Source organism: Sitodiplosis mosellana, unplaced genomic scaffold (genome assembly GCF_009176505.1).
Source record: "Sitodiplosis mosellana isolate CC-2019 unplaced genomic scaffold, AAFC_SMos_1.0 Smas_scaffold_1, whole genome shotgun sequence".
Classification (NCBI taxonomy): Eukaryota; Metazoa; Arthropoda; class Insecta; order Diptera; family Cecidomyiidae; genus Sitodiplosis; species Sitodiplosis mosellana.
The window spans coordinates 17,900,019-17,917,399 of record NW_022595244.1 but is presented as its reverse complement, the minus strand read 5'-3'; the positions used below and the strand labels follow the sequence as shown (position 1 = coordinate 17,917,399).

The window sequence follows — 17,381 nt, the reverse complement described above, 5'->3', positions numbered from 1 at the left end:
TTTTCAAAAGCGTATTTCAACATTTTTGACACTTTATATCAACATAAATTATGATTGATTCAACAAATAGACTTTGATCCTTATGCGGTAAAATATATATATATATACGTATCTTAAAATCTATCAATGTTAAATTCAATTTTCAATGCTGTTTCGTAAGCTTTTTTTTTCTTCATCTAAACTTGCGATAGTGTTGTTATTTTTTTATTTACTTAAATATCTAGTGTTAACTCAATTGGCTGGTTTGATAAACTCATTTCCATATAGTACAATTTCATTTACGAATTTATTTCATAAATATTGAAATAGCTATCGATTCGCTGGTTCTTATAAACTAGACTGTGACTGACTTTGTGAACAGGTTTGATATCGAAAATTTGTTGATTTGTCGTCAAGGTGCGCTTAAAGGTGATTGAAATCGAATACGATTGCAGCCGAAGAATGAAGGTAAATTTGACGGTTGAATTGAAGAGGAGAACTATTTTATCGAAATATCTAGAATCGAATTCGGCAACTGAAGTACCACGAGTATCCACGATTTGGTTGCGGTCTTAACTAGCTGAGCATTTTACGTCAAATGCTCTGCGAATGTGCCTTGCGTTGACCCTCCATGCGGATTTCGAGCATTGCATATGGAATGACGCTGATCACAAGCAATATGAATAAGATTAAAATTTTCAAATTTTCACATAGAAAACCGTGTGCAGCGAATGTGATCGAAAGGCCAAGGAATCTAAACGCTTGCAACGGTGACGAAATTTGTGTGATATTATTGGTGTGCGTTAATGTGATTAATGCGAAGAGCAACGTTTCCCAAATGCCATTGCATGCTCCCCAAGCCATTGCAATCACATAAAATAGCGCGCTGTCATCCTGTGACGGTTTCCATCGGGACAAAACCAGCAACAAACATGCTTGGAAGAAAAATGCTGCCACTGCAAAACAGTTAATGGAGCAAACAAAACACAATTTGTAAGTAGTCATTTTTCTCGAAGTTATTTCGAGCGCGCAAAACGAACCGAAGAATAAACGTTCGCTTTGCTACATACAATTTATCACATGCCAAACATTTCGCACCTTTTTTTCTTTCTTTCATGAAAATGGGCGATGTACTTACCTAAAACGGCTGAACGTTTGACGTGGCGAAGTAACATACTTAAAGTTGCTCCAACGATAAATTGTAGGGATGCCATAGCTAGGATGCACACACATACCGCTGGTACGCCAAGCGTACACGATACAAATGCCTGAGCAATGAGAGAAAACGATGAAAAATACGTAAAACACGATGAAAAAACTGATGTGAGGAACGGATCATATTTCTTATAGACATTACAATACCATTCCTTCCTTCCCTCCGCACTACTACTTCGCACACGAATGCTCGCGCACACACACACACACACACAACGGAACAAAAAGGAATCTCGCTTATTTTCCGATATTATTACATTTTTATGTCAAATTTTGCGACAGCACATGCCATTCAGCATCAGTCGCAGTAAAATATCAGAATCCGAATTTGACGAGGATGGGAAAAGGTGGAATTGTTCTTTCAGCTTACTGACACAAATTCATAACCGAACAGTCGGATGCGGCCTCATCATACACATTATGATACGATGTGGCTGCTGCTGCTGCTGCTCTTCCATTGGTGTCAAATATTCATACATCAATTTTACTTTGGATGACTTTTCATTTATCTTGAGCAGATTCTAAGTGAATGTGTGTGTGTGTGTGTGTGTGTGTGTATCGGTGAACGATGTTGTTTGTTTTCGTTCCTTGCCATTGGGAATGGAATGAGTTTTTTTTTTGCTTCGAAATGGAAATCGAAAAATAAAATTTTATCAAATGCCTCAATCCAATACGTCACACACGTGAATGGATTGCTTTTCAACTATTCTTCCACCGATGAACCAGGGCACATAGTTATGTGATGGAGGAATATGGTTATTTTTTCTCCACAACAAAAAAATGCGTCGAACGCAAGGAAAGTTATCCAAAGATTGCGATTGATAGAAGCGGAAAAAGCGAATGGGTTTTCATGTTTTCGATCGTGATGTACTGTACACAGTAAGTGTGGGAAATGGAGAAGTGAAAGAATGTCAGATTGTGCCAATTGTGTGATAATTAATTTCCGGTAATATAATAGTATTAACGAGATGTGATGTGTATCGATGAAGATATCTAGACCTCCCTGGCATAAGCCCGTTCGGGATGATTACACCCACGCATAAAAACACACAAACAGAAAATGAGGAACAAACAAAGGAAGTGATCGCATTAATGTGCTGTCATTGCTGCTGCTGCTGCTGCTGCATGATTTCGTGCGGAATGAGCGAAAATGCTGTTATTCGTCTGTTTGTTCAACAGACGCTCTTATAGCCCTAAGCAAGTATTGAGTAAAATGAACGTGTCAAATTGCTTACCCGCGTAAATCCACCGATAACATATCCTTGTTCGGTGCCTATAAAAAATGCCATTGGGCTGGCTAATAGTAGTGTGTCGGTGACTCCCTTGAAATTCTCATACTTGAAAGTGCTGTCAACTTGTTGCGACAAAGAAGCAAGTACTAACGCTATCGCTGCCAAAGTGACATATAGCAGTGTTATTGGTATGGTGCCGGAGAAAGTAAACCAGTTGTACTCCTCGGTGACATTGCTTTCAAAAGCTCGAGCATTCCATGTTGGACACGAACCCGCACCACAAATGCGTACTCCCCGCTGAAAATAATAAATTTATCAAAAATGCTGTTTGACTGGTGTCATTCATATTTCTCATTTCGTTTCGTATTTGTAATTGAATGCATCACCTCCTACTTACCTCGTTTGTATTGAATAAACTGTTCAGCAATTCATTGTGTTGACTGAAAAACGATTCCTGATAGTATTTCAAAATGCTCAGGCCATCTCCAAATGCATCTGATTCGGTTGTTGTGTGTGCCGCTGAATCGGACGGTGCTGATGGTAGTGGCACATCTTTCAAATCACTTGGATCAGTGGTCGATTTTGATTTATTTGACAAAAAATTAACTCTACTACTTAAATTACTAGTATCAATTCCTCTATGGGTGTTGTTAAGCGTATTCATTTGAAAATTTTCGATAGCCGTACCATTGTTACCGCTATTATCTCGATTTAGTTTGAAAAAATTTTGCGTTAGAATGCAGTTTGATTCGGTTGCCGCGCACGAAATTACAATTGATGCAATCAACGCACCAACTAAAATACCAACATCTTGAACGGCATGGAACCAACGTGCTAATCTTCGCACGCGTTCGTTTCGATTACAAAATCCCTTGTAGTCATCGGTGCCGCCACTTTCATTCATCATTGCCGTCACGGTCGGACATTCAGTTTGACCACAACTCATTCGACTCGCGAAGAGCACGACCAAGCTAAATTTACATATAAATGTGGGGCCAAGTGTTGTACCAAGCAAAGAGTAGGCAAATATCAAAATCCAAATCGTCGGATACAGATGAAGCAGCAGGAAAATGCAAAGAATGGTATAGTGGGCGATAATTAAACGTATGTAGCCGAGTTTTTTGACTAAAAATTGTGTTGCGAGACACATGCCGGATGTGACTAGACAGCACAAGCTTAGAAGTAATGGGCCAACGTTCGGTCCAATTTTCCGTAAAAGCCACGATTCCTGATGAAACCACATCGAATTGGATGCCTGCATATTTCAAAATAGATTTAATTGTCTATGTGGTTTTCAAAGTATGGCGAAAACAACAGCATACCTGTAAACCGAACAGTGGTATTAGAACGGCCATCATCAAACCATGGGAAATGATGAGAAGTGTGAAATTTTTCGCAATCTTCGAACGAACATGTGACGATATTTTATGTCTACATCCTCGATTAACTGTTAGAAGTCGCCGAATTGAGGTGGCACCAATCGAACTGTTTATTGATTCGCGACGTCTAGAGCTTCCCGAGAGATTTCCGTGAAACATGTTCGGTAGAGTGCCACCCACATTGTAAGCTGCTGTCGTTGAAATCGCTGAATTGGCAATGCTGGAAATATGGTATGGAAGCGCTGTGTTTATACGATGATTGCGAGATGAAATCGGCGAATACGCTGCCATATGCTGATAAAAAAAGAAAAGAAAACAAAACAAAACGAGAAAACGATTTACAGCATCAGACATTTTCTCCAATCATACGATTTCAATTCAAGGGAGGATCACATCTAGGGTTATTTTTTTATTTGCTATTTTGATACTCAATATTGAAAACGAAACGATTAATAGAAATGGTAGAGATGAAATCGAAATCGATCACGTTTTCTGTTATATTATTAATCTTTCGAATGGACTTCGTTCAAGAAGAACGAAAAAAAAAATGACGTTTACTTATAAACATACACTCTTCTATGATATTTGTCTCGTTCGTATCATCCTATTGCCGCTTGCTTGCATTTTACTGTATGTTTTTTTTTCCTCCAGAGACTGAGCAAAATTGTCATCGTTGCGTAAATAATGGAAAAACAAAGGAGGCCCATCGCACACAGATCCACAATTCAAATCCGTACAAATGAATATAAATCACGTTTACGTTTCCGTTGTTCGGTTCAATTCAAGCCAGTTGGCCTTGCGTATTCGTTGTGCACAAACACATTTATAATACTCTCATCTATTAAATTGCTAACGGAGTGTAAAGTAACAAACTCCGTCGAGAAAATAACAACGCAAAACAAGTGAGAACAGAAACAAGACGAACTGAGAACGTTCTTCTGGTTTGTACAGCGTATTTTTTCTTCTGTGCTGCCTTTTTTTTTCTTCATTACAATGCATTTTGCCTTACAGAGCAAAGCACACAATCGTGACCTGAATCGAAGGCCAATAAGATGTATCGTATCTCCCATATTGGACGCTTTTCAATTCCATTGGTGGTGTGCTCTGTGCTTGTCAACTGCTTTCGTCGACGACAATTAGATTCGTTGCTACAAAGGAAGCATGGCAACGCCGCTCAACATCTTTTATTCGAGTGAAGAAGAAGAAGAAGAAGAAGAAGAAGAAGAAGAAGAAGAAAAAACGACCTTCTATTTTCCATCATGCTACTCAAAAATCGGACGAACATGCTAATAATAATTAGATACAGTTTATTGACGATGCTAGGAATTATCAAGCGACTTTGGTTTCCGATCGAAAGCGACACGAACCAAATAGGATGAAATTGAATGAAAAAGACATAAAGAAAACTAATTTAAAGCAATTTTGTGATATATAATAGTCATGGTGTGTGTGTGTGTCATCGGAAGCACTGTGACTGCAAATAATCAACAGAGTGTTTGCCCTGCTTCTGGCAATGACATGACATGACCAAATTATGAATAATGAATATTGAACATCTTTCCATCTCGCTCAGCTGTGTGTGTGTATGTGTGTGAAATATCGAGCTTGGCTATGACATGGGGACGAACAAAAAAAGAAACAAGTGGGATGAAAAAAAAAAATCTCTTTATTATTGAAGCCTTCGATCGAACAGAAGTGTCATTAAAGAGGATGATTGAAAGTGGCAAACTCAATTGAGTTTACAATCCTTCTGCCTCTAAAACCACTGATGCATTAACGAGGTTAAATTTCAACGTAAAATACCATGGACTATATACATGAAATCACCACTCGATGTACCACAGATTAGATGAACAATTATCGGTTGCAATGAAACCGTTCCATTGGAACGGGTGTGACATCGTAAGTGATATTTTGTAATAAGTCATGCTTTCTCATCCATTAATCAACAAAATTGACTATTCGTTAGCGTTGGCATGTTGTTTCTTATTCGCTTTTCTTCTTTAATCTTCATCAAGTCCGGTGGGAAAATTGCCAAAAAAGAAATTATGCAAAATCATTGAAGTATACACAACGAAAATGGTGTTATGTTCATGCCAAGCGTGGAAAGTATTGCACGCAAATGCTAATGTTCAAACATCAATCATAACAATTCATTATGAGTAAATTGCCTGCGTATACGAATTTGTACCGAGCAAATCAAGAAATGGAATTACACATAAGACTTATATCGCCAGCATTTTGTGCACTCCAACTACTGCTATCACCGAAAACATAATCAAACGTGTTATACGAAATCCGATATCACAAGAATTTATGATTAGAATGTGAGCGTGTGTATTGCCAGTATTACTCGGCTCTAAGATGCAAACAAAACGTGCGTATCGTTTATTTTTGGCAAAAAATTGAAGTTTCATACGAAATTGGATTAGATTCGCATAAATGGATATTGCACGCTCCAAAACTTAAATTGAGAATGTAATGCGGTATCGGCTTGATTTTAAGCTCATTTAGAAGAAAATGATTTTGTTCACAAATTTTTATGTTCGATCAAAATGACAAAATGTGACAGCTAAAACGATCGAAAAGGTAAACCCAAAGAAAAGTGATACACTACAAATTGAAAGCTCTTTTGAACCTCAAATACGATTTCGCTTTTTTGCTCGTTTTTTTTTCCTCTGTGGTTTTGAAATCAAACGATTTTTCATTATATACATTTTATGTATTTTGTGTGTGGGGATGTTTTTTTTTTTAAATATTTTCTATATGTATTGAAATGGTCTTTGTTCCCATTTTATGTTTTTTCTTTTGTTTTTTATTATCACGACTGCATCTGACGAATGTGCCATTTCCTGTGGAATGCAAATTTAACAACAGTCGCCATAAATATTATGTAATATATGATTTTCAGAGATATCACACAACTTTTACGGATTTGTCGGGCCTGTTTGTTATATGCCATTAATTTTCTCAACTGTATCAAATATAAATGTTTTATTACTTTGCTCCCGTTTATCATTTGGGTTACTCGTGAGATGAAAAGAACCGAACAAGTGTTACGATTTTGTTTTGCTTATGTTAGATCTTTTTTTGTGTATGTACGCGCTCCGTCCCCTGTTTTCGGTAATTCGTTTTGTCTTCCATGTCATTCTTTTTCTTCTCTTTGTTGAATTATGAGGAATTTTCGGTGCGCCATCACGCTTGAATAATTTCGCTTTTTATTTAATATCATCGCTGGGAAAATGGATTCTGAAGGGAAAATAATAATCGAAATTTGCACCATTTTACGCCATCAGCTAATTGAAGCTACGTCGTTCCTGACCGTCCATTCTACGATTAATTTTTCACTCATTTTTTTTTCATCAAATAATAAATGGCCGTTAAAAAGAACAATTTTTTTTTCATATTATTCCACTTTGGTTGCTTCTTTGCCAGCATCGCCATTGTCGTTCTCCTTGGATTGTTTACGCTTTCGTTGTTTGCAAATTTTGTCGCCGAAGGCGAGTTTGATATTCAAGGAGGATTACGTATTAAAATGGATTTCACTCCAAAAGTCGAGCAGATCAGCAATAAAATGTGCAAAGCGGTTTATTGTACAAATCAAGGATCAATATGAAGGAGAAAAAAAGATAGAGATCATTTGCAATGCTGATGGCATAATTATGTTCTGCTCTCTCTATATAACTCTTTCTTTTTGTTTCTATTAGGTTTCATTTTCCATTTTTCATTTCCCGAGCTCTATTTGAATAACATTTTTTTCTACAATGTCCGTTTGCTTACAAGACCATACTATGTCAATCAATTGATTTGCAAATGAACATTGTGATGATATAGTTTTAGTTATAACGTTTGTGGTTGGGAATGGTATTGCAAATGGAATACTTTCCCACTATTTTCTACATTTTTATTTCCTTTTACTGCGACTTACCCATTTTCAATATTAAAGTGGCTTTCAATTTCGGAATGTTTGCTCATTGAACTAATATTTGTTCCTGATGAAAGTGCATTAAAGCCCACAAAGTGGTTTTATGTCGGGTTTGATTGAAATATAAAATAATTTCCGATTATTGGCGCTTGTTAATCGGATTTCAATTTCGATAGCTGAACTAAATCAGTCCATCGATGGTAACCATTCATTACGATTATTATGAAGATTGAAACACTAGAAATAACAAAATAGCATTGACTATTTATCAGCTTATGCTTCGTGCCATACATCACATTGACTTTATGATAAAATCAATTGAATGAATAGAAACCTCATGCAGCAATTGATATTCGATGGACTTATCCATTTGGTCCGGTGGCACATACACACAATAGGAAATCGTTCAACATGTATTTAGGAGCGAGAAGCAACAAAATTGAAATGCATGTTGTCCATTCATTCGTAGCATATTGGAAAAGCTTTATTTGCTATGGTCAGGCGACAGTGAGCACTACTCAATGCCAAGACATAGCACAGCGCAGCACAGCATAGAACAGAGCAGATTTGGTGTTGGCATCATCTTCGATCGATACGTCGGCTTTTATTATCCAAAGGAAAATCAATCACCCCACATATTTTCCTTCCTTTCTTGCTCGCTATTCATTCACCCTACTTAATCTTCGTCTAAGTGAAAAAGAAAAATCCCGGCAATTTATCACATTGAGTTGATTGTTGACATTCATTATTATTAGTTTCATCGGGCTTGACTTCGGTCCGGTTCCGAAAATGTGTTATCTATATCGACAATTTTGATATAGCCATATCATTTGTATCAAAATCAATGAACTTCCGAGACATTTTCCGATTGAAAACTTATTGGCACTGATAATGGATATTAGATTCATCATGATAAGGTTTTCATTTTTTTTTGGCTTGCAAGCGACACGTTGTATTCATACATTAATGGTAAACTTGGTAATTAGTAGTAGTTAAAGTACAAACCTCCATCATTGGATCGTCGAAAATGTGATGTGTTGCACCCGAACTTCGTGTCCGATGGACTTTACGTGATGTCAACGAGTGCCGATGCTGATGATGGTGTGTAGGAAGTTGTGACTGTAATAAAAAATACAATAAAAAAATCAAATTTGATGACATTAAACATTGCAGTGGGTATAAACTTATGCATATGACGTTTGCAGCAGCCGCAGCAGTATTCAAGAACATTTTTTGTTCTGTGTATAATGCACATCAAGTGTAAAATTGAAGCAAATGTTCTAATATTTCGATGGGAGAAAAGAACGTGGAAATAAAACGGCAGAAGCCGTGAACATCAAAGGCAAGCTGCCATGCACATGTTCGCATCTCATTATATATGCGCATAATCCCATTTTCTCTTCACGCATTGTCAACACGTAATGCAAGACTGAAGTCGCAGTTCATTCAACACATTCCGAAATAATTCGATGTGCACAACGCCGTCAACGTCGTCATCGTCATCCTACGCACACATACCATCAAATTGGGAATGGATCATGCCCTCGTCAACACATTTATCAATGTCCTGAAAGCTGCAAATCGCGTCGCATTCCACGATTGTTCATAGAAACTTTGCACTTTAGCACTGTCACGCTATGCAACTTCAGTTTTTTTTGTTCATTTCAAACAAACTGTTTACACGACCATGGAATGATTCACATGGAATGTTGTATATATATTAAATATGTTCATAAGGCATTCCTATCAAATTGGTGTTTAAATGGAAGTCAATGCTTTTTAAACACATTGAATGATATGCGTGCCGCTTTGCAACAATGCTGCAAAGCTAATTTGACTAAGTTTACTCTCGGAAATTGAAGATCACAAGCATCTGGTAGTGCTCTTGGCTCTACATATCCGTAAAACATTTGCGCAATTATAATGATTTCCTGGAAAAGTTTCGCAAGTTTTAGGAAAACTTTTATTTGTAATTAAATCCCAAATTTTATGTGCCAACAAACAGTCGTTGCGCATTTGTTCACACTTCCAGTCGACGGAGAAAATGAGAAAAAATACTATTTCATCCACTTAAAATCTACTTGAAATTCCGTTGAATTGTGATTGTTTTTTTTACCTGAAATAATGTTGGCAACTTATCCTTATCCTTAAGACGATTGTTTTTGTAATCTCGGCTAATGAATTCCAATTGCTGGGCACGTTCGCGCACTGCATCACGTTCTCTTTCGGCGGTGGTACGACGCAGTGTTTTCTCTTGGCATAGCTCATTTAAATTTGGCAAACTTCCCATGGTTCCTTATTACGTTATAGTATGTGTTTGTGTCTGATGCTTAGCTATCGCAATTGTTTTCCGTTCAGGAAAATAAAAACCGATCCGTTCAGTTTAACCCGTTTCTTTTTTGCATGCAAATCGATGTTTATTTTTCACTTTAGCCTGCTTTCGATGCCGTCCCAATAGAGCTTGCACATGGACAAGTGGATTTCGGTTTTTTCCCCTTCCTCACTCTCGCTCCCTTCTTCTCTCGACTGATTTGGATACGTGCAATGAATTGTGCACCACACTGCGACTACTATCATCCGTTGGCACAATGCGATTTCGATGGTGCTGCTTGCATTAGCAAATTTAAGCAATTTATTCACACCCCGAAAAAAAAGTCCCGTTCTACCAAATATTTCAATTCGTCTTTCATTTGGCGCAGCCTGGCAGCAAGTCACAATATATGTTTACATTGTGTGCCCACATCGGTGAATAATTTTTGTGGTTTTATCGGTCATGCACACAAAATACGAAACATACAATGAATACGGTAATCCCTATGCATTCATTGTATGCAAAGTTTCGGTTTTCGTTAGCATTCGCTGCTACTGCTGCTGCTGCTGCTAGATAGTATTTCTTGGTGGAAATCGGAAATTTGAGTTTGGTGACTGCATTTATTTTACGTTTTTTTTACGATCATGTGAACAATACTGAAACTATTCACGGACTTTTTCCTCCTGTTGTCTCTTCTTCGCTCTTCTAGTTGATGTTGTTGTACAACATTTTTTTCACACGCCCCACTCTCAGCTCAACTGTGAACGTGAAAAAATAGACAGAGAAAAATAGACTTGAAGCATTACATTCGGGAAATGAAAACAAAAAAAATATTCAAATTGTAAATGTAAATAAATAACAATATCAAAGTTTCCGCTAGTCTTTTTTTGTGTCAATGTGTAAGAGGCCATCTAGTTGGCGCAGCTTTGTAACATGTATTTCTGCATAAAACCCAAAAAAGCACTCTAGGCGATGCTTGTTTCGTGCTTATGTTTATTAATATATATCTCGTGTTTTTCGAATGCAAATGGCAAGATGTGTGTCGTGTGTATTTGTGTTTGGAGTTGATAATAAAAATGCAAACAGAAGAACACCAAGTTCGACACTCGTCACAAACTGGCGAAAGCAACTTCGACTTTTGATAAATTTAACCAATTTCAAAAGTGGAATGCGACAAACTACCATCCACACTCATTCCTACACATCCATACTTATGAGGGAGAGAGAGAGAGAGAGAGAGAGAGAATGAGAGTAAAGTTTGCCATTTGTATTCATATAAAATGCGAGAACATTTCATATTTTCTCGCAGAGAAAAAAATGTGTGAGAGAGAGAGAATGAGCAAACTAACAAAATGGTGCAGACGTTTTTATCACTTTTCAGTTGGCTTACAATATTGAATTGTGTCATCAGGAGCACTTACTCAAATAATTGAACTGAATTCAAATCAGGAGATTTTTCGCAGTTTGTTCGCGATTCGCTTGCTTTCATCTACAACGTCTGTTGACATTGTCCTGAATAAATACTCAACAATCTATCCTTCGTTAATTCATTCTTGCTGTTTTCACATCGACTTTTTTCTCGCTCTATCTCCCTTCCTCCCTATAGCTCTCGTCGAAATATGTGTGTGTGCTGCTCTAAAACGTTTGATGTTATTTCTACACACAAACTCTCTATCTCTTGCCATTTCCGTATCTCTCTTCACATGTCCAATTCACATTTCTTCGGATCGTTTTACCATTCGTTTTGTCTCCCAACTTTTGCTCGTTTCTTTGCGAAAAGCTCTTATGGTTGCAAAACAACATTCGTGCCATGAACACAAGATGAAAACTAACTGGAGAAAAAAAATTGTACATTAAGAGTTGGCTTTTCCACTGAGAATCTCGAAAAGAGACGATATGAAAAGCACATTTGGATTCGCATGGCGAAAATGCAGTGACGACATTAGTTGATCGTTTCACGTAATTTTCGATGAACGAATGCGCACAGAATATTATATTTTTGAAGGTATAATAATAGTTCATCAACAAAGTAGGAAAATAAGTCAACACAGCACATGCGATCAATACACACATACATATATACATAGAACTTTGTCGAATAAACTTTGTGTTCATCATTTCGCATTTCAACAACGCTCAACGGTTGGCCTAATGTATTCTACGTTAGCTAAGGTATAAACGGCCAAACACGTGCTATAAACACACAAATACACACACACACACACATAGATTCAGACGCACGCACCCCACAAAATAACATCAAGCGCACGCTCTACACGTATTCGATGAAATATTAATCAACTGCGAAAAGTCGTTCACAGTTTTCATCAATTTCTTGCCACTTATTTCCATTCCGTTGCTTCAAAGATACAGTTCATTTGTAGTTGGTAGCCTGCAACTGATGTAAATACAACAAATGTCCGAGACATATTAGCAAATGGGAAAATACAACCGCTTTCTTCTGTTTTTTTCTTTCTATCGGATTGAAAGTGTTATTGCCACTTGAGTGTTCTATGCTTGGAAATGTGTCCCTGGATTTGTTTGTTTTGCTTGCTCAATTCATATCGAAGGCATTGAGCGTTTCCCTTCTGGGTCATTATTTTGTACGTTGTACCTGTTCAAGAATTCACAGCAAAATAACAGCTCATTGCTTGCCTGCTCATAGTGCATAAGATATTATATTGGAATCTTTGAGAAACGCATTATTACGATGTCTTGTATAATACGAAACATCTGTCATTTGGAATTTATTCCCACAGATTGACTCTATCCGTCAACGTTGCGGCATTGTGGCGAATTACTCTTCGACCTTTGTATCCATTGTTTATACGAAAGTTTCCCATCAAAATCGTATTAACTTTGTTGTTTATTGTTTTCTTTTGTTTTTGTTATTCCAATTTTCCGTACGTTTCAGATCCGGTGCTGAGTGGACGGAAGCCCTATTAAAGCTGCTGAAAAATGATCAATCCACTTATTAGTTGGCCGACTGAAACTGAAATAGTAATCCTGACAATTTTCACAACCATGGAAAAGCATTTAAATTGAGGGGAAAAAACCCACTTTTGACTTGAGCGGAAAACCGAAAGCAGAAATGAAACAAGACATTTTGTCGAGATTGAAACTTCAATTTTTATGTCCCTTTTGTGGCTGAGATACATAAACGCTTCGACGTGAAAGGAACTCTCCTTCAACTTTTCTCACTCTAATAATATCAATGAGGCTCATTTTGTTGCGGTTAAATAAGAAAATACAAACAGATGATAAAATTATTCTAATTAAGTCAGAGAAAATTTTGTCAAAATCTTATTTGTAATTTGTATGCAAATGTTGTTGTTCTTTTTAGTGTGCCACTTTCTGCGACACACAGTCATTTATCACGGAGGCTCTAGTCGCAAATCACTGTTCATTGGATAGATAATTTACGCGTAACATCTTCATTTCGCCGAGATGATCATTTATAGTGAAATCGATTTGAGCATGTGCACATGCTATGCTCTGAATATATTCGAATAGGTCATTATGAGCCTTTGCATAAATTATTTAATTGCTGCATTAAAAGATTATTAGGATTAATATTACCATAATATATCACAATCTATGGCTTCAACACTTATTTTTCATCTTTATTTGCTTTTATACTTCGCGTACACAGCAAAGACCTATATGACACTGTGCTGTCATTTTTGTTGAAGATTGATATAAAATTCAAGGAACAACTATTTCTTTAGCACTGTAATAATCCTTTCATCAATCTTTTTATCCAAGCTCCTTCGCAGATTGTTCACGTAGGAATAACAATTTAAAACGGAGAATGTTCATTTGTGTTTGACATGAACAAAATGGAAAATGAGAAAAACTGACCATGCGAACGGTTATCATGAGCTGTCCATTTCGTCGATTCTCCGGGCGGAATCTATTGGAATCAAAAGAAATGTGCTGGACATTGAATCTTGCCAAAAATTCTTTGAATGTAACAACATTGCGAAAATTATTTCTATGGTCCATAGAATAGGGAATCATGCACCAGAAACAAGCCATTGATAATAAGCGTAAGCGAATTGAATTGTTTTGACATTTTCGTCGAATTGTCGTACATTCGAGGAAAAATGATTCTTTCCTTCCATACCGAATGTTTGGATCACGTGATGAGCATTAATTAAATGGCATTTTTGTTCTCTTGTTGAGGTTTGGTTTCAATTAAAATCAAGTCATATTCTCTCGTCTTGCTCCATGGTGACTGTGTGACTGAGTGCTTCGTGACAAGCTGTCACTTGTAGAGCCAGAATAATATTCAATGCTATCATTCGTTGGTCTGTTTTTATCGTCTCTTCTCTCTTACCAAATCAGTAGGAGATACTCTATTACATATATCAGATGACATTGTCTGCTGAAGCATAAACTTTAGAAATCACATGGCCGCATCTCAAAACAATTGTCCCATCATTAGAGATTTATTTTCGCTTGGTTAGTAGTACGTCAAATTCATCATCCGGATGCAGCTTCAGTTGTTTCGTTGAAATCGCGAATTATATGATAAGAAGGAGAGAAAGAGAGACGAAGAAAAAAAGCCAAGAATTCTTCTAAAATGTTTTTTTTGTTGTTGTTCTTTTGTTTATTTTGTTAATAAACATTAAAACGTGTATTTTTGTTTTGTTTTCTTCTTCTTCTGTAAGCTGTTGACTTAGCCTAAAGTTTTATTTTCAGATTACAGATTTTTCTGAGCTACATCCTAGATAGAACAATGTTGAATATTTGCATTATGAACGCAGGATTACCGCCAAAGAATGGTAGACAAGGGGAAAAGAATGCATGATAAAAAAAACTCTTACTGTACGGCTTTTTTGTACCCTGAAGCATTTTCATTATCGCGATTGGAAAAACAAACAGCTGTGAGAAATGGTGTACATAGTGCACGCTACCAACAGTTTTTGTTAGTGGGAATTTGCAAAAAAAAAATATAAACACTTTCTTGAAGTTTACAAGTTTCAGTCTTGGTCTCAGTCTCAATGCGATCCTGTATCAATGATTCGAATCACAACCACTTATTTGAAATTAATGCAGTCAATCTCGAATAAGTTTTGCAAACGATTTTTTCAATTTATTCGGCTTTTTTTTGCAAATCAAATTTCGTAATAAATCAAGTTTACAAATAGGTTTTGGTGGGAATTCAATTCAAATACGCTTTATCATACATCAATCTCGTTATTGTTTTTTCTGAAAATGTAAAACAAAAGCAAGTGAAGAAGACGCAAGTGTTTGATGTAAAGTCATATAAATCTGGATTGAGAGACATCGAATGGGAGAGAGAGAGAGACCCTTGCGCGTGAACTTTCTTTGTGCAGTCCCTAAACAATATTATTTGGGTTCCGTTGTCTCGGTTGCTTTATTTGTCTTTGGCATAGTTTATGTTTGGATACGGCTTATGTAGAACGTTTCCAACAGTTCGGAATTGATAGAACACAAGAAGGAGAGAAATTTTCTGCAATTGTGTTGATGAAAATGGTCGTTTCAAAGCTCGTAAAATACCACACATCCACACAGACACCTCTACATCAGCACATTGCTCTCGCAGTCATTACAAAGAGCCAACTGTGTTTCGTCACAAGCAACTCTTGTTGAGTAATACTTCTCTTTCATTCCTTCTCTCTCTCTCTCTCTCTCTCTCTCTGTCTCTCTCTTTCTCGTTTGGCATGAAAAACATATGAGAATATGAGAATATAATGTCAGTCTCCAGTGTGATGTAAAAAAAATATATACTAGTTATTAGTATGAATCGAATCACATTGCTCACTTCATCTTTCTGCGGAGCGTAAACACTACCCCATATACAGCTTTGACACATAAAATGGCAAATGTTTGCCCGCTTTACGCCGAAGGATCTGTTTATAATTCGAAAGAAGTAACGATTGCTCAGTCCGAGCGCCACTCTTCTCTCCCATCTCCTACGGTCAGCTATACTTTGTTCAGGCTCGTTCCGTTTCTTGAACTGATTTAAGCGAATTCATGCGATATATTCATTGGATGTGAAACGCGTGGGCTGCTACTGCCACTGAATCCGGCCATTTAGTTACTTTTATGTTTTTGTTGCTATGACCCGTCTGATTTCATATTATATATGTATATAATGAAATTTCAATCTTTTCATCCCCGACAGGCTGTCATGCACAGAGCAGCAGAGTGGTTTTGCTTTATTTTTATTCAGCATGTTATTATGGCTTGACCAAATATTCAACTTTCTCCAATTTGTCACCACTAAATTGAATTGGCACCACATTTTTACACGATTTTTACATCATCATGAGCTGTCAAAATTCATTACTTTATTCTCGTTTTATCACTTCATTTTCGATAAATACATTTTGTGCGACGCTGTTATTTTAATGTATTTTTTTCTGCGTTTCAAATTTATTGCTACAATAAGCAATTGGAATATATAAATCAATAGGATCGAATATTGGACGCAAACTTTATCTTTTTGTTTTGTTTTGTTTTGTTTTGATTTAATGGCGTCATCGAATGAATTTGTAATAAAGTCCAGCTGTGATTTGTGTGACACTTGGAACACTTGGATGATAGAATTGCTAGAAAAGACAGCTAGATATATGTGTGTCTGACTGATATCTAGAACGTTAACAAAATAGACACATACATTTAACAATGTTATCGACATAAAAGTGAAAACACATCTCCTTACAATCGATTTGGATGAAAAACTGTATCATACTCCAGCGAACTCAATCTATCGAAGTGGAATAAATTCAAACACTGACCAATGGTGTTGGAAATATTCTTTATGGTGAATGTAGTTTTGGTCGAATCTTAGTGGCAAAATGTGACTTGAAATTGAAACATTCATCACACATATATTATCTTGTGTCTATAGACATATAGTATTTGTATGCGTTTGTTATACGAACAATGAAATCAAGTTCGGCCTTAACGTCCATTTGCTAAATGATTTGTGAGTACAATGCGACGACATTTCAATCCAAAAGGGCGACCATTGTCTAGATGAGTCAATGTTAATAAGACATGGACACCAAACGTGCTGCCCTCTAACATCTGTACGGGTCGTCATTGTCTCTCTCTCTCTCTCTCTCTCTCTCTCAAATTGTGTTTGCTTTATTTACACTTTGACTGTACAAATGGGCATAGGTAGGCGGTCCCATTACACCCAGGTGGTTTTTATTGTCGTGGTTCAACAGCTGCAATGGATCTTTGTGTCCAAAATTATACCTTGCATACTTGTCTCTGCATTGTGCCACAATTTTCCCTAACATTGAATAAAACGAGATAGCTTTCATATGTGAGATTCACTCGAATAGAATGTGGTTTTATCA

General features: G+C 36.8%; 1 protein-coding gene across 4 annotated transcripts in view; it reads right to left on the bottom strand.

Moving 5' to 3' along the window:
* Nucleotides 1-17,381, bottom strand: part of LOC129564820 (uncharacterized) — a 38,896-nt gene continuing 21,515 nt past the window's right edge. For all 4 annotated transcript variants that reach the window (XM_055438997.1, XM_055438980.1, XM_055439007.1 and 1 more), the window contains 7 exons: nt 9,847-10,799; nt 8,736-8,849; nt 3,749-4,099; nt 2,824-3,681; nt 2,430-2,723; nt 1,118-1,247; nt 1-935 (listed from right to left, as the gene is read on the bottom strand). In XM_055438997.1, coding sequence (XP_055294972.1) covers nt 574-935; nt 1,118-1,247; nt 2,430-2,723; nt 2,824-3,681; nt 3,749-4,099; nt 8,736-8,849; nt 9,847-10,020 — 2,283 coding nt within the window. In that variant the 5' untranslated portion in view covers nt 10,021-10,799 and the 3' untranslated portion in view covers nt 1-573. The remainder of the gene's footprint in view (nt 936-1,117; nt 1,248-2,429; nt 2,724-2,823; nt 3,682-3,748; nt 4,100-8,735; nt 8,850-9,846; nt 10,800-17,381) is intronic.